This window comes from Microtus pennsylvanicus, chromosome 22 (genome assembly GCF_037038515.1).
Source record: "Microtus pennsylvanicus isolate mMicPen1 chromosome 22, mMicPen1.hap1, whole genome shotgun sequence".
NCBI lineage: Eukaryota > Metazoa > Chordata > Mammalia > Rodentia > Cricetidae > Microtus > Microtus pennsylvanicus.
In genome coordinates this window covers 1,431,704-1,454,867 of record NC_134600.1, presented here as the reverse complement: position 1 = coordinate 1,454,867, position 23,164 = coordinate 1,431,704, and the positions used below count along the sequence as shown (strand labels likewise).

At 46.1% G+C, this 23,164-nt stretch overlaps 1 protein-coding gene across 1 annotated transcript; it reads left to right on the top strand.

Annotated features, from left to right (window-relative positions):
* The first annotated feature begins 8,772 nt into the window (after positions 1 to 8,772).
* Bzw1 (basic leucine zipper and W2 domains 1) lies at positions 8,773 to 23,121 on the top strand. The gene is made up of 11 exons (XM_075955902.1): positions 8,773 to 8,894; positions 9,889 to 9,962; positions 13,998 to 14,174; positions 15,540 to 15,634; positions 17,020 to 17,085; positions 17,830 to 17,965; positions 18,607 to 18,887; positions 19,770 to 19,916; positions 20,575 to 20,713; positions 21,132 to 21,254; positions 21,784 to 23,121. The coding sequence occupies exons 2-11, from the start codon at positions 9,899 to 9,901 to the stop codon at positions 21,813 to 21,815; spliced, it is 1,260 nt and encodes a 419-aa protein (XP_075812017.1). The 5' UTR covers positions 8,773 to 8,894; positions 9,889 to 9,898; the 3' UTR covers positions 21,816 to 23,121.
* The last annotated feature ends 43 nt before the right edge of the window (positions 23,122 to 23,164 follow it).

Here is a 23,164-nt window from a genome sequence, read left to right as displayed (position 1 = left end):
AAGTCCGTTCTGTTCACTTTTTTTTAATGTCGCTCTTCCTGGGCTTCTCAAACACTCTGAAGCCATAAAACCCCAGTGTTCTTCACTTAACAGAGGACTGTAAGTTCTTCACGGAACTCGTGTTAAAGTGTGTTGAAAGTATATGTTGAACTATAGTCTCGTACCCCATAAATATGAGCAATGATGTCTCCTGCAGAGGCGAATATGATCGGAAGTCAGAGTCATGGGCACAGAAAACTAATGGCAGATTTCTCGTTAGCACTGATTAATTGCCTGGCGCTGTTCTGGGTGAGACTTACTGGGCAGTGCCTTCCAAATACACAGTTTTCTGCCCTGCTCAGGCTCTCAAAGCACGCAAGTGCCAGAAGATCTGGGAACCCCTCCCAGACAGGATTTTGTCTCCGTGTGTGTGTGTGTGTGTGTGTGTGTGTGTGTGTGTGTTACTGGGCATTAAACATAGGACGGTGTGCATTCCACCCAATGAGCTACAACACCAGCCCCTAAAGACAGCTTTAATACTGCATCCGAGGATGGGAGAGATGGCTCAGACAGTAAAAACCCTGGCTAGACCTGACAAACCTGAATGACTCCCAGTAACTGTGGCGGAAAAAGAGAAGCAGCTCCTTCAAGTTGTCCTCTGACCCCCATAAACATGTCGTTGCTTGTGTGCACACAGACTCTCACATATTCTATTATCCAAACTGTTTATGGGGATGTCTTCTTCCTCCTTCTTAAGCCTTGCTTTTCCTCCTGGAAGCTGGCAGAAGACACTGGAGAAATCCCCACACAAGACTACCTTTTGCGTATAGGTCAAGACCAGGGGGGTTTCACACCCGTGAGGCAGGAAGCAGGGCCCTGATCTGGCACTTGCCATGTTGCCTCTCCTTCCTCTGGAGAGGAATGAGGAGATCCTTTGCAAGAGGCAAGTTTTCACATAAAGGTACACATATTTTTTATTGTTGCTATTATTAGTTTGGTTAGAGACAGGGTTTCTCTGTGTAGCCCTGACTGTCGTGGGATTCACTGTGTAGACTATTATATTATTATTATTATTCCTATTTGGTTTTTTTGAGACAGGGTTTCTCTGTGTAGGCCTGGCTATACTGGAACTCATTCTGTAGACCAGGTTGGCCTCAAACTCACAGAGATCTGCCTGCCTCTGCCTCCTGAGTGCTGGAATTAAAGAATGCACCACCACCACCTGGCTGACTATTATGATTTTTTAAAGCTAAAAATATTTATTAAAGAGAGAGAGAGAATTATGATTTTTAAAACGAGTGGGACTTAAGCCTGTCATCCCAGCACCCCGGAGGCTGAAGCAGAGCCTGTGACTCACTGTGAGTCTGAGGCCTGCCTGGGCTACATAGTGAGACTCTGTGAACTAACAGACCCTCAAATATCTCTGTTCTTTCTCATCAGACAAATTGGCACTGAATTTACTTAATGGGAATCAAACTCCTTTCGGAACAGAAGGATGTTGATCAAGGACACTGCAGTTATTTCATTCAGGGAAAGACAGCTCTACACACAAAGTTTCATTAAAAAGTATACAATGTATTGAAGCTAATTCAGAAGTGATTGTTTCCTCTGTAGATGTAAGACCTATTGTGATTCCCTGATTACAGGGCCAAGTGGTAGCAGTGATATATACACTATAAATATGTATGTTAGTTTTCTGTTACTGTAACAAGTAGCAAGTTGAGAAGAAAGTTTTTTTTGGCCTAAGATTGTGAAGGTTTCTTTTTTGTTTTGTTTTGTTTTGAAACCAGGTCTCACATTTAGCTCTTACTGTCCTGGAACTTGCTATGTAGACCTCAAACTTAGAGATCTGCCTGTCTCTCCCTCACTACACCGGGCTAATTGTAAAGGTTTCAATCAGTGGTTGATTGAGACAGTAGTAGGCAAAGAATCAGGGCAGGTGCTATAGTGAAGTTCATTTCCTGGCCACTGGAGAAAGAGAGAGGATGAGAGAGAGAGAGAGAGAGAGAGAGAGAGAGAGAGAGAGAGAGAGAGAGAGAGAGATATATATATGGTAGGTTTCCTGAATTTCTAAGCCCCCTCAAATTACTTCAGCCTATTTAAATTCCAAATAAAAATGTACATTTGTTTAACGGACTGTATTAACTGTGGTTGAGGAGATGGTTCTGAAGTTAAGTCTTGTTGCTCTTAAAGAGAGCCTTGAGAATGTCTCAGCACCCATGTAGACATTCCTAACCTTCTGTAACTCCAGTTTCACGAGATCTGACGCCCTCTCCTGGCCTCTACAAGAAGCGGGCATGCACACGGTGCACATACATACACGTAGGCACATTTAGACATATAAAATAAAGATAAATCTTTTTAAAAGAGGGAATTGAGTTTTACTAGATTGTTCAAGTTATTAAGCAATGTTTGGTTTTTGTTATGTCAAATCTTGATACTTATAGTAGAACTATTAGAATCTGATATGGCAAGAGAAAAAAAGGGGTATTTAACATATTTTTTCATTTACATAAAATTCAAAAGCTTGTTATATTTTAAAGATTTGCATTACAAACATTTTGTGGAAGTGGACTGAACTGTGACTCCATAGATAGACTACTTGTTCAGCATACACTAAGTCCAAGGTTCAATCCCAAGCATGGAATAAAACCAGGTATAGTAATGCATGTTTGTAATCCCAACCCTGGGGAGGTAGAGGCAGGAGGGTTGGAAGTTCAAAGCCATCCTCTACTCTATAACAAGTTTAAGACCAGACTGATCTCTATGAAACTTTGTCTTAAAAAAATTTTTTTTTGATGGAGTGGAGCCACCGAATATATTTCTAGCCATAAATTCACATAAAAGTGTTCCTAGTTAGACAGTCAATGAGGCAGTTTTTAAAGCAGGGCTAGAAGGAATTTTACAGTCTTCCACAAAGTCCAAAATGTAAGTCCTATCCATTTCCCACATGGCAGGGAAGAAACAATGTGTTTTTCCAAATGAGTTCTTGAAGCAATCAACACTGTTACTTGCTTTTGAAAAAGAATCACTTATGTATCCATCATCCCCGCTCCCCAAGTGAAGAAGGGCCATCAGGCTCAGATGTTGCATTAGCACCTTTCATTAAGTAGTTCACAGCTTTTGATCCACGGACCATAGAGACAGCAACAACGCCGAGGGAGGCTGGAAAGCAGCAGCCTGGAAACCCACCACTTCAATTTTAGGGGCTGAGGATTATTAGCTCAATGTGGAGCAGTGAGAATCCTGCAAAGAAAAAGGATTAAATCAACTAAAGACAAACAACAAACTGAGACGTGTTTATTCTTGAAATGCTACTAAGCTTAATGGAAGAGCTATGGATCTGAGCCGTTAGTGGTGGCACATGCATTAAATCCCAGCACTCGGGTAGCAGAGGCAGGCAGATCTCTGTGAGTTCGAGGACAGCCTGGTCTACAGAGCTAGTTCCAGGACAGGCTTCAAAGTTACAGAGAAACCTTGTCTCAAAAGAAAAAAGAAAAGAGTTATGGATCTGTAGTTCTTTTGTCCAGAAAAAAAATAAAGGTTTCCCTTTTTGGAGGTGGGAGGGAAAAAGACAAGACAGCTTTGGTTGTCCTGGAACTATATAGACCAGGCTGGCCTCGAACTCACAGAGATCCGCCTGCCTCTGCCTTCCAAGTGCTGGGATTAAAGGCATGTGCCACCACCGCCTGACAGTATTTTAATTCTTAAATTTTTTATAAAGACTATGCCAATATTTTAAGACTAGGATTTCCATTCATTAAAATTGTATTTTAAGCAGTGGAGGTGATCTGGCTTTCTCACAATGAAGAAGAGTTCAAGCACACCCACTAAGGATGGGGGATAGCAAGTGGTTGGGCAGGTCACAGGAAGGGACCCTGACACTAAGCAACTCCCTTCTTATCCTTGGCCAAAAACATAGAAAGAAGCTCTGGCTTCTTATCCATCTAAAGGAACCACAGTTGAGGCCAAATTTGAGGGTGTGACCCAATCTGCGGTCCAGACAGGTCTCCCTTCTGGTAAACAGCTTTAGAATTGGATCTCTAGGTGTTTTGTTTTATTTTTCCCCCCATGGTGAAAAGAAACCATAGCAAAACAAAAATGTTGTGTGACGTTTGTCTTTAACCCCAGTACTTGGGGAAGTGAGGTGGGTGAGTTTCTGTGAGTTTGAAAGCAGCCCAGTTACAACTCAATGGTGAATTCCAGGTCAGCTAGGGCTACACTTAGTGAGACCGTATCGCAAAAGGAAAGAGGAGGAGGAAAGGAGAATAAAGAAAAAAGAAAATAGGCTGTATCTGGTCCCTAATTTGAGCCCATCTCCTAAAAGGAAAGTTTTCCTCAAATCAAAAGAATATAATATACTTCTGGCCCTTAGTATGGATGAAACAAACCATTATTCACCTTAAGAGTGAATCCAGAGCTGAGTGAGGTGGCCCACGCCTTTAATTCCAGCGCTTCGGAGGCAGAGGCAGGTGGATCTGTTCCTGGACAGCCAGGGCTACATAAAGAGACCCTGTCTCCGTAAACAAATAAGCAACCAAACAAAGACTTAACCCTTCTGGGCCTGTCGATCCCCTGGACTATCCTTCAGGAAGGCAGCCATACTAAGGAGACTGGAGAAATAGTTATCATTCTAATGAGATAGTGTCTTTTCCTTCCCAGGAACCCCACTTCCAGAGCCATTCCTGTGTAGCTCTAAACTTGCCGGCTTCTCTGAGACCAATTTCAGGAAAGTGTATCTCTCTTTCTCCCTCTCCCTCTCCTCTCCTCTCCTCTCCTCTCCTCTCCTCTCCTCTCCTCTCCTCTCCTCTCCTCTCCTCTCCTCCCCTCTCCTCTCCTCTCCCTCTCTTTTTCTCCCCCCCCCCATACTCACCAGGCTTTCTCTGGCATTTAGAGTTTTCTCATGACTTCTCTGAAGCTATCCCCTCTCACCGTGCAGCCAGCTGCTGGCATGCAGCTGCTTGCCCGTCTCCATTGCTGAACATGTTGGCCTAACCAAAAGGCATGGCTTTCTCTCTTCTTCTTCTTCATCTTTCTCCTACCTGCAGCTGACTGTTGCAGTCTCTAGTAAAACTGTCCCCAAGCTTCCTGCTGAGTTCATTTTTCAGTTATTTTATTATGGAGACTAAGAACCCAAAGAGAGAACGCCAGTTTTCCTGGTAACAGATGATGCCCAAAGTGGGACTCTCTAAAATTTTCAGTAACACTGTAATATACAGTTACGAATGTGGCTAATGGTTTTTATCAGAAACTGCATTATTTTCACACTGGAGTAGACGACATTAAATGTTACAGATCTTTGTGTGCACCTTGCTGTTTTTGTAACTTGGTGCACTGCATATGTGGACATACACCGGTCACAGTGTGCATGTGGAGGCCAGGAAACAACTTCTGGTGCCCCTTCCAGCATGTGCGATCTCAGGGTGGAATTCAGTCAGCCTTAGTGGCATACCAGATGAGACATCTCGCCAGATCGAGATCTTTAAATGTTTAGTTTTAAGCTCTCCTATGAGAACTTAGCTCCCCCTTAACCTTCCTTGTCACCTTGGATAAAGTCTGTGGTTGGAATAACTGCGCTGGCTTTCAAGAGAAGGTGTTGCCTGCTGTGCACTTCTGTGCACTGATTTTAACAAGAAGGACTTGGTCATGACCATCAAGACTGTCGGTTTAAGAGAAAGGCCCATTACACACATAGCTGAAATAGCAGAAAGCAAGCACAACTTTCAAAAGTTTGAAAAAGGGATGTATTCAGATTAGACGCAGCCACTAGGGAAGGGCAGGAAGAAAAGAAGTCACCGAAATAGACAGTAAGCAGAACTTTGACAGAATCCGAGGAACAATCTATCAAGAGGAGGGGAAGACACAGTGTGTCCTGGCTGACAGGCATGGAGTGGAGCTGTTTGGGAAGGTTTTCTACCAAAATATTGTTTATAAACAATATTCCCCACGCTAGCCTTACTAGATGCCTATTCCACAGATACAGCTGAAGCCATTCAGACAGGCTGCCTGCAATATCCCAATAAACCTAATCCCCTCCCAGCCTAGGAGATGCATCAGAATATTTTATAATAGGAAACATTTGGGTGTGTTCCAGTGTTTTGGATATGATGTACATGTATGATTATATGCTCCTGAGTGTATGTATGTATGTACACGGGTATGGAGGGTTGCATTCTCCTGGTTTTCCACCCTATTTTCTGATATAGGATCCTAATCTCTTTCTCCTGATGGGAGACAGGATTTCATTGTGTAACTCTGGCTGACTTGAAACTCACTATGTAGACCAGGTTGCCCTGGACCTCACAGATTACCACCTGAGTGCTGGGATAAAGGTGTACATTACTACACTGGGCAACGTAGGGTCTCTTAATTGAACATGGAGCCTGAATGCACGGCTTGTCTGGCTGGCCACCCCGCTCTAAGTATTCCCTTCCTCCACTTCCCTGTACTGGGATTATAGGTGGGCTGCCACGAACACCGATTTCTATGTAGTAGGTTCTGAGAGTTTGTATTTGAGTCCTCATACTTTGTGGCACATTGTACATCTCCCAAGCCATGTTTTAATTTTTAGTGAACGTAACTTTTTAACTCTTGTATGTGTCTTCATCAGATTGTTCCCTGCCCGGGATGGTGGTATTGACTGCTTACTGGACATCAATGGTATAGGAAGTAAGGGTGGAAAATGGTCTTTCATGAAGACATTTGAACACTGATGAGAAAGAATGCGGGCTACATTTAGGAAGATCACCCAGGAATGTAAGGAACCCACAATTAGTTAGTGGGGACAGAAACATGAATCAACCAGACTTGGTGACTGGTGCCTATAATCCTAGCACCTGGAAAAGCTGATGGAGGAGGATTACCAGCTCAAGGCCAGCCTTGGCCACGTAGCAAGACTCTGTCTTAAAAATGCAAAGACAGGATGTGATTGCAATGCTCCTGGGGAAGACAGAGAATCGGGACTATGGCAAAAGCAGACAGAGTCTTTATGAGGATCTGGGCCTGCCTGATTGGTCATCTCTGTCTCCAGCTCTGGTGTGACCAGGCAGTTCATTACACCGGTGGAGCCAGATGGCCAGGTTCCGACTGAGAGCTAGTTCTTCCACTAACAGCTCTATATGACCCCGGGCAAGTTAACCAACCTTCCTGCCTTCTTTTCCCAACTTGGTTAGATGAACCATTGTGTTAAGGTCACGGGGCAATGCAATGGCCTTAGGGACTCAGTGCAATGGATAAAGCACTTAGGAGAATGTCTGATGATACCCAGACACGTACACACTACACACACACAGCTTTTTCATGTCTGGTACACAGACATGTACACATTACACACACACAGCTTCTTCGTGTCTGATACCCAGACATGTAGTACACACTACACACACCGCGTTTTAATTCGTGAAATATTGTAACCTTAATAAATCTGAAACAAAAATAATATGGGGAAGTGGTAGTTTATGACAGAGCACAAAATGAGATTTCCATTTGCAACGCCAGGGGTCAGAGGGATGAACGGGGTTAGAGGATAAAGGTGCAGAGACTTAGAGCCCTGACCCCCATCACTTTCTGCCTGTGCTCCACAGCCTTCTCAGGTTCCACCAAAGTTCAGTTCCACTGGCCCCCGGCAGCAGTACCTTCAAGAGGTTAGACTCTTCCTGCTAGGCTATCTTCCCACCTCTGCTCCTTCAGTTTGGGGAGAAGTAGCGCCTAGATCCAACTAAGAGCAGCTCAATGACTTAGAGGTGAATCCGAAACGTCTCCAAATGCAGTAAATGTTAAGTCCCCCAAGAACGTAGGCGCCTTGTATGTATGAGTAAGAAAGATTGAAGGTGTGAGACAGGAATCGTGGCAGACTATTGAGTAACCCGCATACCCAGAGCAAGGTTTTAAGGAATCCAGGAACACGTTAAATATTAAGAGACTAAGAATGACTGGATTTTTCTATAACTTTAGGAAACGACTCTAAGAAGAAAATTTCCATTCAAGTTGATAGGCAAAGGCTGCGGTCAGAGCAGTAGGAAGGCGAATAATAAATACACGCCGATTTGTATCGATATGTCTGGTAAGAACAAGTTGAGACGGGGAAGGTGATTTTAAGGACAAATTCCGATTTCAGGGTTTCTCTGGCCGGAGAGCGAGGAAGCAGATGAAAAGGGCACCCAACAGGGTGCAGGCGCACAGTTTCATCTGACTTCCCCGAGAACAAACCTCCCTAGGGTCCTCAGAGTGCAATGCCTGCATCTCGGAGACTCTGAGATGCAGGCACATCCTGGGGTCCTGCCCCAGAACCAGTGACAAAGCCCAAGGGTGGGGACCTTGCCATCAGCTTTAACAAGTCTCCAGTCCGCCACGGTCAGGGGACAAGCACCGCTCGCTTGCAAGGCGGGGTGGCGGGCAGGGGTTCAGCCTCGCCCTCAGCCGTCTGCACCGCGGAGCAAGGAGGCCCAGCTCCACACAGGACCCCAGATAACCCCGGCCACCTCCATGCATGCAGCCCAGCCATCGGCCCCCAACCCCAGGACGGGGCGGACGGGTCCATCACACGCCCGTCGAGGGGCGTCTTCCCCCTTCCATCCCCACCCGGAGCGGAAAGGCCAGACAGAGAGAGAGAGAGAGGAAACGACCCCGATCCAAGCATCCATCAGGGCGGCGTAGAGCTGCAAAGCGGAACGGAGAATCCTAACCCCGCAGCGCCGGCCACCCGGAGCGGGACCGCGTCCCTCCCCTCCTCACGTCCCCCCCACCCCCGGTGCGAACCGGCCCAGGGTCGAAATCTCGCGAGAGCGTGCGGCCGGGGCGGGGGTGGCGCCTCTTCCTCCCCTGCTGCTCGCGTTAGTTCCGGTCGCAGAGGAGACAGCGCCGCAGTCGCCGCCAGCTCGGGGGTTTCTGGCTCTTTTCTCTCCGCCTTAAATTCGGTGAGGCGAGCGCGGCGCAGGGCCGTGCGGGGAGCGGCGGCGGGCGCGGCGCGGCCCGGCGGAGGGCGAAGGGTGGGCGGCGGCGCGGTTCGGCGGGGCCCGGGGAGGCCTGGATTCGTGGCCGCCGCCGGGGCGAGCGGGAGGGCGAGCGGGAGGGCGAGCGAGGCCGCGGGGTGCCGGGGTGGCGGGCGCGCCCCGTGTGTGCTGCCCGGCCGGCCTGGGTAACAAAGCCACCGCGGCCTCTGTTGGGTGATGTAGGCGTGGGGGGGTTCGGCGGGCGGGGCGCAGCCGCCGCCACCACCGCCGCGGCCGCCGCCTCCGCCGCTGCTTTTTTTCGCGGGAGGGCGGGCGGATGTACGGGGCGGCGGGGGCCCCGGCGCGCAGCGCCTCGGCGCCTGTGGTCCGCTCGGCGCGGCGGCCACCACCGCAGGCGACGGGGTCAGTGGAGAAGGGGGTCTCCCCCACCCCAACACGGAGCTTCCCCCCCGAAGCCCCAGCCGGTCGGGGCCCTCCGAGGCGGGGAGGCACGGGAAAGGGTGTGGATGCGGGGAGACACGTGCCCCGGGGAAGGAGGCGGCGGCTCGGGCCGTAGCGTTTTGCGGCCGGCTCCGGTTTTGCAGCTTGGAGAAGGGTGCAAAGCTCCAGGCGCCACTTTGGAGTGCGGGGTGGTGCGGCCGTGGCCGTGATGGTCCGCAGAGTTCTGATTACTTAGAAAGAAGTGGGCAATCCGAAGGGAAGTGTGGGAGAGACTGAGCAATTAGGCTCGTAATAGGCGATCTGCCACCCTACAGGGTGACAGTGTCGTTCCACGACTTCGTTAAAGGGGTTCTTGGAGAGGGACGCTTCCACTGCACTGGCTCGGTTGCCCATGAACGGAAACAAAGTGTGCACGGTTTGTTAGCTGTGGTTTTGACCTAAGGTTTGATACTTTGTTTTAGAAGTTAAAACAAAGATGGAACAGACGCTTTTTAAGGCCCTGTTTCTCTTTTCCTAGGGTGTCTTTTATGAATAATCAAAAGCAGCAAAAACCAACGCTATCAGGCCAGCGTTTTAAAACCAGAAAAAGAGGTAAATATTTACAAATCTTCCTTAAGCCTTCAGATATTTTGTATCTCGGTTTCCTCTCACAGTCAACTGCATGTTACTAAATCTCAAGAAAGTAGCAGAAACAAGCTTCTAGTTGGCTGCTTGTAGAATATGGTTCCCATTGTAATTTTTTTAAGTGTTTCATATTTTTCTTTCTTTGTTTTTTTTCCATTTATTTATTTGTTTGTTTGTTTGTTTGTTTGTTTTGTTTTTCCAGACAGGGTTTCTCTGTGTTGCTTTGGAGCCAGTCCTGGAACTAGCTCTTGTAGACCAGGCTGGCCTCGAACTCACAGAGATCGGAGTGCTGGGATTAAAGGCATGTGCCACCACCGCCCTGTAAGGGTTTCAGATTGTAGCTCAGGCTGGCCTCCAAATGCTGGCATTAAAGGCTTGAGCTCCTGCTGGCAATCCAATTTGAGGATTGAAGTTAGGGCTCTGTCTTTAATCCCAGGACTTAGGGGGCAGAAGCAGGCGGATCTCTTGAGTTCAAGGCCAAGAGCAGACTGAGTTCTAGAACAGCCAGGGATAAACAGAGAAACCCTGTTTCAAAAAACCTAATCAGCCAAAGGAAAAGTTGAAGTGGTGTTCTTGGAAAACCCACATTGACTAGGCATGATGGCACACATCTTTAATTCTGGCAGTGGAGAGGCCAGTAAATGGAGATCTGTTTAGTGAGTTCTAGACCAGCTTGGGCTATGTGCTGAGACTCTGTCTCAGGGGGAAAAAAATAAATAAAAAAAAACGAAGCACACATTAACCTGTTGAATGGTTTGGAGGAAATTGAGACTGCACTGACTACTGGTCTTTGGCGTCTGGTTTTCATAGATAGTTTGACATACACGTGACAGTATTTTTTTTTTTTTGTAATCTTCATACTGTCCCCCTGTGATAAAGCCAAAGTATATCTTGTTCTAGTCTTTGTAAGTATAGACATTGACTGGATACAGTGAGTGGTCTTTAAAGCAGTTTGTCAGTAATGAAGAACAGTATGTATTCTCAGAGTTTGTAGATTCCTGGCTTCCTCCTAATATAATTGATAGTAACAGATGACTTTTATTAGTAGTATCTGGGAGGTGACACTTCCTTAAGGTCAGATAAAGATCATTCATAACTGGTATGTTGTGGCATATGCCCATAAGACTGAGGCAGAAGTCATCATCAGTGACTGGACGAGCCTAGGATATAAAAGACCCTCTTTTAAGCCCTCCTCCTGCCTCCCCCCAAGAACAAAAGTAACAACAGCCAAAAAGGGGGGGGGATCTTTCATGGCCTCCTGGTTCAGGGTATCTGGGACCTAAGGGAGTTTTGAAGGCAGGGCTTTTAGTAAAATCAAGAAAAAATAATTTATCTACTAGTATATAAAAAAAGTCAGCTATCTAGCCTCGGCTGGCAAATGTGAGAATTCAGATGCCATTGTCTGGCATAAATTGGCAAAGCAAGACATCCCAGGGCGGGGGGGGGGGTCACATGTCAGTGGCAGGGTTAGAGGAGACTCACAGAAACTGAGGCACATGTTGTTTTGTAAGGGAATGTAGATATTGAAAATGGCTAATTTGGGCCTGGTGCTGTCCCGGCAGTTAAGTGCACTGTTCTCGTAGAGTGTCTGGGTTTGATTGGCAGCTCATGTCCGCCTGTAACGCCAGTTCCTGGATACAGAATCCACTCCTGGCCTCCTCAGGCTCCAGGCACACGCATGCACGTAGGTCTTTATATTTAAAGGAAGAAAGTGGTTAGTTGCACAAATGCACGAGGTATAGTAGAAGTTGGGATTTCGTTCTGGGTTTTGAGGCAGGGTCTCCATGAAGCCCTGGTTGTCCTCAAGCTCACACATCCTTTTGCCTTTGTCTCCCGAGTGTTGGGGTTAAAGGTGTATGTCACCATGCCCAGCCCAACAATCAAGTGTTTTGACTTCAGGGCGTATAACTGCTCTAAACTACTAGCCAATGTAGTCTTTTAGTTGTGTAATTTCCCTTGCGGAAAGATTGACCTCTTAAGCTTATTACTAGGTTTAAAGCCAGATGAATAGTTAGATTGAAAAGAAAAGGCCAAAGTGTTGTGGACACATAAAAGAAAAGGGAAAGGGCTGGAGAGATGGCTCAGCGATTAAGAGCACTGGCTGCTCTTCCAGAGGACCCAGGTTCAATTCCAAGCCCCACATGGCAGCTCACAACTGTCTGTAACTCCATTTCAAGGGGATCTGACACCTTCACACCAGTGCACATAAAGTTAAATAAATTGTTAAAAGGGGGTGGGGAGAGAGAACCACCAAAAACTTAGAGAGTAGTATGGTCGTGCATATAGCTACATAGCAAAACTTTGTCTCAGAAAACAAAGCAGCCAGGCAGTGGTGGTGCACGCCTTTAATCTCTAGTAGAGACTTAATCTGAAGGTAGAGATAGGCAGATCTCTGAGTTTAGGACTAACCTGGTCTACATAGTGGGTTCCAGGGCGGCCAGGGCTACTAGAGATCCAGTCTGGGTAAAAACCAAAACAGAACTAGGGATGTAGTTTTGTAGAGTGCTTGTTTAGCATTTATAAGGCCCTAGAATCTACCCCAGAGCTTAAGATATGGAAGCTGAAGGATCTTAAATTGAAGGTCATAGTGAGTTTGAGGCCGTCCTGAAGCAAGTGAGATGCTGTCTCAGAAACATCCAGAAAGGGACTGAGGAGAAAACTGAGAAAAGTGCTTTCCACACAGCATGCAGACCTTCACGCATCCCTGACCACACAGCGTGCAGACGTGCACTGCATCCCTGACCACACAGCGTGCAGACCTGCACTGCATCCCTGACCACACAGCGTGCAGACCTGCACTGCATCCCTGACCACACAGCGTGCAGACCTGCACTGCATCCCTGACCCACACAGCGTGCAGACCTGCACTGCATCCCTGACCCACACAGCGTGCAGACCTGCACCGCATCCCTGACCCACACAGCATGCAGACCTGCACCGCATCCCTGACCCACACAGCATGCAGACCTGCACCACATCCCTGACCACACAGCATGCAGACCTGCACTGGATCCCTGACCCACACAGCATGCAGACCTGCACTGCATCCCTGACCCACACAGCGTGCAGACCTGCACTGCATCCCTGACCCACACAGCGTGCAGACCTGCACTGCATCCCTGACCCACACAGCGTGCAGACCTGCACTGCATCCCTGACCACACAGCATGCAGACCTGCACTGGATCCCTGACCCACACAGCATGCAGACCTGCACTGCATCCCTGACCCACACAGCGTGCAGACCTGCACTGCATCCCTGACCCACACAGCGTGCAGACCTGCACTGCATCCCTGACCCACAGGAAAGCCTGTGACTCATCTTGGGTGAGGCAGAGACAGGAGGATCCTGGAACCTGCTGGCCAGCCAGTCTGGCTAAGTCAGTGAGCTCTAGGTCCAGCGAGAGACTGTCTTAATAAAATGGATACAAGTTAGGCGGATACTCTGTATCCCCTAGTAGAGCTGGGGCTGGGCTGTGGAGGTAGCTCAGTAGTATAGCAGATACAAGACTGGATTCTGTACCCACTTCTCTAGCAGGTGGAACTACAAAGTTAGGCAGATACCAGTAACCCTGTCCAGGGGAGAAAGTAAGGCGGCTGGTGGGCACTTGAGTGCACACATTTTCAGAGGAATAAAGTCTACATGGTATAGAAAGGCTGATGTTACAGGATCTCACTAGATAGAGCAGACTGGAACACAGACCACCTGCCTCTGCCTTTCCAGTGCTGGATTAAAGGCTTGTGCCTCCATGGCTGGTACGGGTTAGTGCTCAGGAGAGCAGCCTGGTGGAAGTGGAGTGGCCCCCTGGTACTGGCCAGATGGATTGGCCTTGCAGAGGGGACACTGGGTGTGATTAATCTTTCTCCTATCAAGCTTACTTGTTTCAAGTCTTGGGATACTTACCTTTTCCAGCTATCAAGTTAAACGAAACTCAGTGATTTGGTTACCTAGCTTCATAAGGTACTGGCTGTGCCATCTGTGATAACTTTGTTCTCTCTGCAGATGAAAAAGAGAGGTTTGACCCTACTCAGTTTCAAGACTGCATTATTCAAGGCTTAAGCGAAACTGGTACTGACTTGGAAGCAGTAGCTAAGTTTCTTGATGCTTCCGGAGCAAAACTTGACTACCGCCGCTATGCAGAAACACTCTTCGACATCCTGGTGGCTGGCGGAATGTTGGGTAAGTGTCTGGGAACTGTGGGTGTGACACACAGAGGTAATGGAAAAGCCAGAGAGGGTGGGATTGGTTTCAATGTGTTCTGTTTCGTTTCTACCCCCTCTGGGCTGGGAGTTGGGAATTTTGAAATAGGGCTATTACTTATATATTTTATTTTATGTGCATTGGTGTTTTGCCTGCATGTTTTTCCATGTGAGGCGTCAGATCCCCTGGAACCAAGTTACAGACAGTTGTGATCTGCCATTAAGGTACTGGGGAATTGAGCCCAGTGTACTTAACCACTGAGCAATCTCCAGCCCAGCCCCCAAACCCAAACCTATTAAAGTATTTACTAAAGGAATTTTCTGGTGTGTGCGTGTTTGGAGGAGGAGGAGTCTTTTGATGCTTTTCCTGTTCACCCCTGGCTGACATGGTGGTGACTGTGTAGGTTAGGATGCCCTCAGGTTGACCAGACAGACTTTTCCTCTTTTTAATCCCCTTTGTTTGGGGGCATGGCCTCATTTATGTAGCCCTACTGGCCTTGAACTTAATGCGTTGCTGAGGATTCTTATGTCCTCCATAAGGATTAGATGCTTGGGCCACCACGAGCAAGAAACTTTTCAAAGATAGTAAAGAGAACAGTAAGGTGAACATCTGGCCTTTGATGCTGTTAACACAGTCTTGGTCTACACTGCAGATCGCACACACCCACTGGCTTTTATTTAAGATAAGGTTTCTCTTAGATGTAGCTCAGGCTACCCTTGAGCAGGAATTTCTCTTGTCTTAGCTTTCCTTCTTTATTTGTTAGAATATGGAAAATGGGATTTTGAGCCAGTTGTGGTGGTGTGTCGGTAATCCAGTTATTGGGAAGATTATGAGTTCTAGGCCAGCCTGGGCTAAGTGGCAAAATCCTTCCTTAAAGGTACAATTCAACCTCCTTGGAAGTTTAAAGAGTTACTTTCTGTGTAGAAAGTTGAATATAATCAAAACCAGATCTGAACACTTCCACTTAGCCTGTTTGGCACTCTTAAATGGTTGATTTACTGAGTTTATTTCACCAAACATTTTTGCATTTATTTTGTATGTACATGTATCTGTATGGGCTTGTGTAGTAGATACTAGGTTCCTGCAGGCTTGGTGGCAAGCACCTTTGCTCATCCAGTCTTTACTTGCTTTACTTTACATCTTGCTTAGTTGTTGTGCAAGTTATTTTATCTGTATCCACTAAGCCATCTGACTCTTTGAAACTGAATTCATCTTCGAGTGCTACTGTTTTTATTTTACGTTGTTACTATTTTGTTTTACATTGGAAACCCTTATTAGTATGTAAGGCTGAAATGATCACCCATTTAAGATGAAGGCCCTGCAATTCACTGTTGACTGTCTCAGCCCCAGGTGGTACACTGGCAGACGACATGATGCGCACAAATGTCTGCGTGTTCGCAGCACAAGAAGACCTCGAGACCATGCAAGCATTTGCTCAGGTGAGTGAGACTGTCCGTCATAGCTGCCGTCTGTCTGGGGGTGTTCTGCTTGGTGTGGGTAACAGGTATTAAGTTTTAAGGGTTTAGGTCTTAAAAAATATATAGTAGATTAGAAACTTCAGAAGAATAAAATAGAAAAAAAAATTTGAGACAAAGTCTTAGTATGTAGCCTTTGCTAGCCTTAAACTCAGATCTGCCTTCCTCAGCAAACCCAGCCTTTGTTCTTTTCTCTCTTTTGGTGGAAAAATTATTATGGTGTGTGCCATTGAGTGCAGTAGCCTTAGAGACCAGCGGCATCAGATGCTCTGAATCCATAGGAACAGGCAGTAGCGAACTTGCCTGTGGTTAGTGCTGGGAACCACACTCTCCAGCCCCAGATGTGTTTCTCTGGAATTACCCTTTAAGAAAGGCAGGAAAGCAGCTTGGATAACGCATTCCTATACTCCCAGCACTTGAGAAGTTGAGGCAGGGGCTGGAAAGATGTCTCAGTGGTTAAGAGTACTACTGACTGTTCTTCTAGAAGACCCGGGTTCAGTTTCTAGCACCCACATGGCAGCTCACAACTGTATCTCCCATTCCAGGGGGCCCCAAACCCATGGCAAAACACCAATGCACATTAAAAAAGGAAAAAAAAAGCCGGGCGGTGGTGGCGCACGCCTTTAATCCCAGCACTTGGGAGGCAGAGGCAGGTGGATCTCTGAATTCGAGACCAGCCTGGTCTACAAGAGCTAGTTCCAGGACAGGCTCCAAAACCACAGAGAAACCCTGTCTCAAAAAACCAAAAAAAAAAAAAAAAAGGGAAAAAAAAAAGGAAAAAAAAATTGAGGCAGAAGAATGGAGGGGAATTTGAGTATACAGTGTGTTCAGCGCCAGCCTAGACAGCACGAACACCTGTTTGAGTCCCCTAGCCCACCTCCACAAGGAAGATGCTGACCTGGATGTGGGCGTTCGTGCCTGTGTTCCCAGACTCAGGAGACTGAGATCAAAAAAAGCTAGGATGAACAGAAGAGTCAGTTTTCTATTGGAATTGCCACATTGAGCCATTCTTTGGACCATCTTTGCGTTTTGAAGAAAAGAGATGAGTTCATTGATGCGGATTGGACTGGACTGGAGCTTACTTTGTGCCCAGCCTAGGCTTGAACTTCGGAACCCCTGGGCCTCAGCCTTCCCAGTGCATTCAGAGTCATGGTTAAATCTTTGCTGCTTGTCAGCAGAGAACTTGATGTCTCTAGCCTGGAATTTGGTGTCTGTCTAGGGAAAGTAGAACTGTATTTTATGATGTTACTGTTTAACATGAAGTGATAAGTTACTGGGGTGGTTTCAAGTGTTCTTAGTTTCAGTGTGTGGTGAGATTGTCCAGTAGAAATGACTTTGATCTCTTTTAGGTTTTTAACAAGTTAATAAGGCGCTACAAATACCTGGAGAAAGGTTTTGAGGATGAAGTTAAAAAGGTACGAGAAGGAGTTGGGTACAGTGCGGCCTGTGCTTAGCATGTGTAAGACAAGTTCAGTCTTCTAGCCCTGGATCAAAAGGGAAAAGGACAGATGGGGAAATGTTCCAAGTCAGCCACGTGTTGGGTGTAGTTTTAGACGTTTAAGTAGGCTATTATTGAAATACAATTTGGGGGAGTATATCTGTTAGTATGCTGAAATATTTGAAATTCACACATTGCCACTTAGTGTTTGAAACAAATGGGTGTTGTGTTGAAACAAATGGCAGTTAAAAATCTATGGATTAGCTGGGTGGTGGTGGCTCACGCCTTTAATCCCAGCTCTCGGGTGAATCTCTGTGAGTCTGAGGACAGCCAGGGTTACACAGAGAGAGACCCTATCTGAAAAAAAAACTAAAGCAAATCTAGGGATGTTTAGAAGCTGGAGGGTGAAGGACCAGGGCATAAGATCTAAAGAGATTGCTTGTATTTGGGTCCTAATGCCAGATGTTTCATAATGAAGGCAGCAGGAAGAAGTCTGACAGAGTTGGTAGGCTCTGTTGTAGCTCTTCAGTGTTGATACAAACCCTGTAGGGCGAGTATGTGATGAGACCAGGACACAGACATTAAGGAATTGCCCAGGACTAGGGTTAATGAGTTGTAACAGATCCAAACGTGAATGGGTGGGCCTCAGAGCTGGTGTAGTTTCTTTTACTGCTTCTAGCAGAATGCAAGGCTTTCTAACCCTCACATTTTCCTCTTACAGTTACTGCTCTTCCTGAAGGGGTTTTCAGAGTCGGAGAGGAACAAGCTCGCCATGTTGACTGGGGTTCTTCTGGCTAATGGGACCCTTAACGCATCCATTCTTAACAGCCTTTATAATGAGAATCTGGTTAAAGAAGGTATTAGCTCCTGAGCTGCTGCGAAAGCCTGTCTTCCTGTTGGTGTGTGTGTGAGGGTCTGTGGACAGAGTGAGTGCTTGGAGCTGGGGAGGGGGCTCGCATGTTCCTTAGTTAAGATTTATTTTTATGTATGTGTGAGTTTATGTACACCACATGCATGCAGAAATCCTGGGTGACTAGAGGAGAATGTTGGGTTTCCAGGAACTAAAGTTACGGGTGGCTATAAACTATGTAGGTGCTGGGATTCGAATCCAGTGCTCCTAACCATTGAACGAACCAGCCATCTATCCAGTCCTTTTAAAAGAAAACGTTTTTAAGCGCTCCTTAGTGTGGGCACTTGCTTCATACCTTGGGCACCCAAGTTTGGGGTGTGTCTTTAGAACCCAGGTTGAGCTTTCTCCCAGCTGAGCCTCGATCCCTCCCCTACAGTCATTTTTTTCCTCCATACTCCAAAGTTGCTGGGAATGTGGGGTCCCTTTAATTCTAAGAGTAGCACTGGCTAGCATGTTACTTCAGCTGAGGCAACAGAAAACGGGGCGTGTCGTGAAATGGTCACACTGGCGCAGGGGAGTGGAAGCTCTGGCTGGACTTGGAGAAACTGAGGCGGGTACTTCGATTAGATAAGCTTCTTTCTTTTACAGGGGTTTCAGCAGCATTTGCTGTAAAGCTCTTCAAATCATGGATAAATGAAAAAGACATCAATGCAGTCGCTGCAAGTCTCCGGAAAGTCAGCATGGACAACAGACTGATGGAGCTGTTCCCTGCCAATAAGCAGAGCGTGGAGCACTTCACCAAGTATTTCACTGAGGCAGGCTTGAAGGAGCTGTCAGAGTACGTCCGCAACCAGCAAACCATCGGGGCGCGGAAGGAGCTCCAGAAAGAGCTCCAGGAGCAGATGTCCCGAGGGGATCCATTCAAGGACGTAAGCTACTCTGTGTAAAGTATATATGTCTGTTGTCTGCATACATGGCTGTCTGCCACGTGTGTGAGTGGGTCAGAGGAGGAGGCTTCATTCTCCTGGGACAGCAGCCAGCTCTTAACTGTTGAGCTATCCATCCGGCCCTCTTTAAGCCATCTTTTTATGGCTACATTTGAAGTTTTACTCATGACCCAGATTTTGTAATGATAAGCCAGGGGTAGATATTTTTCATTTGAGACAAGTTTTGTTATGGTTTGTACATTTATTTGGAGGGGTGGGCATTTGTACGCTGATTTCCCACCATGTGGGTCTGGGTAATTAATCTTGGGTTGTCAGGCTTGGTTGCAGGCACCTTTATCTGTTTGCTGCGGCCTCTCACCTGCCCGAGTCAGTTCGTATATAAAAGAGTTTGAGCCCCAAGGTTCTGGCCCTGGCAATGGTTTCCTGTTTGTATGCCGTACAGGTAGAATTTGCTGCTGGTTTTGTGGAAAGGCTTTGTTTTCAGGCATGGGTTCACCATAAAGCTCTGTCTGGCCTGGGACTTCTCTGTAGGCTCTGTAGGTCTCAAGCTCAGAGACCCACCTGCCTCTACCTCAGTGCTTGGGTTAAAGGCACCACCACGCCTGGCTGTAAAGTTTTTAATTTTATTTTCTACATGCATTAGTGTTTTGCCATGGATATTGGGTCCCCTGGAACTAGAGTTACAAATAGTTGTAAGCTGCCATGTGGGTGCTTGGAATTGAACCTGGGCCCTCTGGAAGAACAGCCAGTGCTCTTAACTGCTGAGCCATTGCTCCAGCCCCTGAAAAGGCCTTTTAGTGCTTTTGTAAAATGTCTAAATTTGATGTGTAAAGTATGTTTATAATTTTTTGGATGATTTTGCAGATAATTTTGTATGTCAAGGAGGAGATGAAAAAAAATAACATCCCGGAGCCAGTCGTCATTGGGATAATCTGGGCGAGTGTGATGAGCACCGTCGAGTGGAACAAAAAGGAGGAGCTTGTAGCAGAACAAGCCATCAAGCACTTGAAGGTACTGGGGTTGCTCCTGGGTAGAGCAAACTCGCACGTCAGGTGGTGGGTGGTGTGGACCATCAGTGGGTGTTCATCCAAGGAGTTGGCTGTCAACATGTAGGTCATGACCTCTTTTAGGGGTGGGTCAAATGACCCTTTCAGTTATATAACAATTCATAAAAGTAGCAAAGCTACAGTTCTAAAGTAGTAACAATTTTCTGGATCCTACAAGGGAGGAACAAAGGATCTCAGCAGTAGGAAGGCTGAGATCTGGTGCTCTAAAGGATTCACCACATTGGTGGTGCTGGGGGTGATCCACTGTGCATAGACATTAGTGTTGACAGTGCTTTTTAAGACTGACCTGACTTCATTTGGTTCATAAATTAAAAGTAATTTAAGCCTGTGATTTGGTGCTGCTGAGGGAGTCAAGACACGGGAAGGTCTGCTGGAGCACACTCACCACACACAGAGCTCAGTGTAATCGGGACACGGGAAGGTCTGGAGCACACTCACCACACACAGCTCAGTGTATTCTTCTGCTCTGCTATTTTTTAGTCCTGTCCACCAGTGAACTGATTATAATTCACTGTGGTTACAGGGAGTTGCGTTCTGTATTGTAGGATTCTGTAATGGGTAACTACTGTAACGAGTGAGCCGTTTTTGTTTGTTTCTCAAAGCAATACAGCCCTCTGCTCGCTGCCTTTACCACGCAGGGTCAGTCTGAGCTGACCCTGTTATTGAAGATTCAGGAGTACTGCTATGACAACATTCACTTCATGAAAGCCTTCCAGAAAATAGTGGTGCTTTTTTATAAAGGTAAGTCTTCAGTCTTGTAAAAGTTGTATTAAGTCCATAAGTACTAGAAATAAGGAGTGTCTGGACATGAGCTTCCCGTAGTCACAAAGTAAAATAGTCATCTGTACTAAAATTGAGGGTTGCTGTTCTGTTTATGTTTGAGATAGGCTATCACTGTTTTGTTGACTGGCCTGGAACTTACAGGGAGATCCACCTGCCTCTGCCTCCCAAGTGTATTGCAGCAGAATTGGGTGGTTTTACTTGCTACATTGCTATTAGAACACTTGTGAGGCTTATGGACAAGTTAAATAATACAAGTGAAAATCTCTCCACCCCACCTGCCTTATCCCCATAGAAAAACAAGTGCCAAGCAGGCATTAGTACCTTAATGTGCTTTGGTAGAAAGATTGTGTTCCAAGTTCTATGTCGTTATTTGTAGCTGAGGTCCTGAGTGAAGAGCCCATTCTGAAGTGGTATAAAGATGCACACGTCGCAAAGGGGAAAAGTGTCTTCCTTGAGCAGATGAAGAAGTTTGTAGAATGGCTCAAAAATGCTGAAGAGGGTAAGTCATCCTCTGTAGATTGGTTGGAGCGTTTGGTTTGTGTTCTTTTTAGACAAAACTTCGTGGTGTAGCCCTGAATGGCTTTGAAGTTGTTGCTGTTCCCTTGCCTCTACCTCCCAGCGGCTAAGTTACAGGTGCACACACAGGTTTCTTTCCTCCCTTCGCCACTCTGTATCTGGGGAGGTTTCTGCTCTTTATATTACCCAGGGTTATCTCTTTTTCTGCCAAGAGGGGAAACTAGACTTTAACCATTGTAATATTCTTTAAAATTTTATTATATTTGTAATTAGTGTATGTGTATGAGTGTGGTCGCCACATGTGGGAACAAGTTTCCTTCTGCAGGGATCAGACTGGGGCTAGATCTTTCCATGGAGTCTTACACTAAACGGTAGAGACATAGAGATTTTTAAGCTGCGTAAATATACACGTGTTCTCAGTTGATGTTGGTCAAGTTCTTACGTGACTGCGAAGGTTTAAGTACTGGATGCTGGCCTCCTGAAATGATGTTGACTGTTTCGCTCTCTTCTAGAGTCTGAGTCTGAAGCTGAAGAAGGTGACTGAATTTTGAGACAACATCCTCAGTAAAGCAAACAGGAGTTGTAGATAAAATGTCATGTCTCATGTGTCCTGGTTCTTACATCTTCCTACCTCCCTATATCAAGCATGATATAAGGGCTTTCATGGCAATTTTTATTTTAACTTTTTATGGTTCCTGGAAACGGTGGGTTTGGTTTCTGAAGCCGTGTGTAAGGAGCTGCAGGGCTGTAGAGTTGAACCTGATGTCAGTTACCTTCTACCTCCTGTCTTTTCTACTGTAATGATGTGATGTAAGGCCTTCCGCAGTGAGCAGTTCACTTTATTCCCTGGGTTTTCTATAGAAACAGTTTTCGAGATATGATTTGGTTAAGAATAATTTGTTACAAAAAATTCTGTTTGCAAATTAAACTGTAAAAGTATCCAAAGTCTCAAAAGGCAATGATTTGTGTGATAATTTAGTATGTGCAGAGCCCTGCTTATCAGTAAAGATCCTGTAGACAGTTGAGTCCGTAACGTGAATCCTGAGTGTTTAGACCTTTGGTTCTATATGAACATTTTATTGTCCTTTTAGCCCAGATGTTGTGTGCCATGGAGAGCAAACCATGGCAGAGGGAGGAAGAAGGATGAGCTTTTTCCTACAAACTTGTGTGTCCACTTGCATCTTTGCAGGTGGATAAAGTCCATGCTCTTCACGCCAGCTTTCTGCTCAGGACACAGCTGAGTACTGTGTGAGGAAAAGGACCCAGAGGAAGCACTGGTCACGACTCCTCACCTGGAGCGAAGGGGAAAGGCGTCAATAGCCGTCTCCCATCTGACTGTATGGCCTGGCTTCCTTTGCTATAGTCAAACACCTAGTAACACCCTAGTTGCCATTTTTTTTATTGCCATGAGCCAAATACTTTCTTTAAATGATTAATTCATTTATTTTAATGGCTGCCTTTTTCATTGCTTTTCTTTTTGCTATCCATCTGTAGTTGGTAGGGGGAAAGACTAAAGGTGAACATTTTGGTAAAAGAAAATAAACTAGAATAATGCCACCAGAGACTAAGTGAAAATTGCCCATTTTTGAAGGTGCCATTCTTAGAAGCCAATAATTTGGTATTTAAAGCTTATCGAGAGAATACCATGTAATATAATTTGAAATAAAGGTATAGTAACCTTGAGAACATTGTAGCAGAATCATTGATGGTGGGGGTGAATTTGTAAAATGAATGAAGTTCCATGACAGGCAAATGTATTCACTAGATTCTGTGTAGTCATCTGCTGTTCCTTTGTAATTTGTAGTCCTAAAAATTAATTTTTTTTAAAATAAAGTCCATCCTTACATTTAGGCTTTATAGATCAGTCTTTTTTTTTACCCCCCAGCAAATCCC

Coding starts and splice junctions, on each gene's coding strand:
- Bzw1 (XM_075955902.1), top strand. CDS start 9,899: ATGAATAATCAAAAGCAGCAAAAACCAACGCTATCAGGCCAGCGTTTT. Junction 9,963..13,997: donor TTTTAAAACCAGAAAAAGAG/GTAAATATTTAC, acceptor TTCTCTCTGCAG/ATGAAAAAGAGAGGTTTGAC. Junction 14,175..15,539: donor GGTGGCTGGCGGAATGTTGG/GTAAGTGTCTGG, acceptor TGACTGTCTCAG/CCCCAGGTGGTACACTGGCA.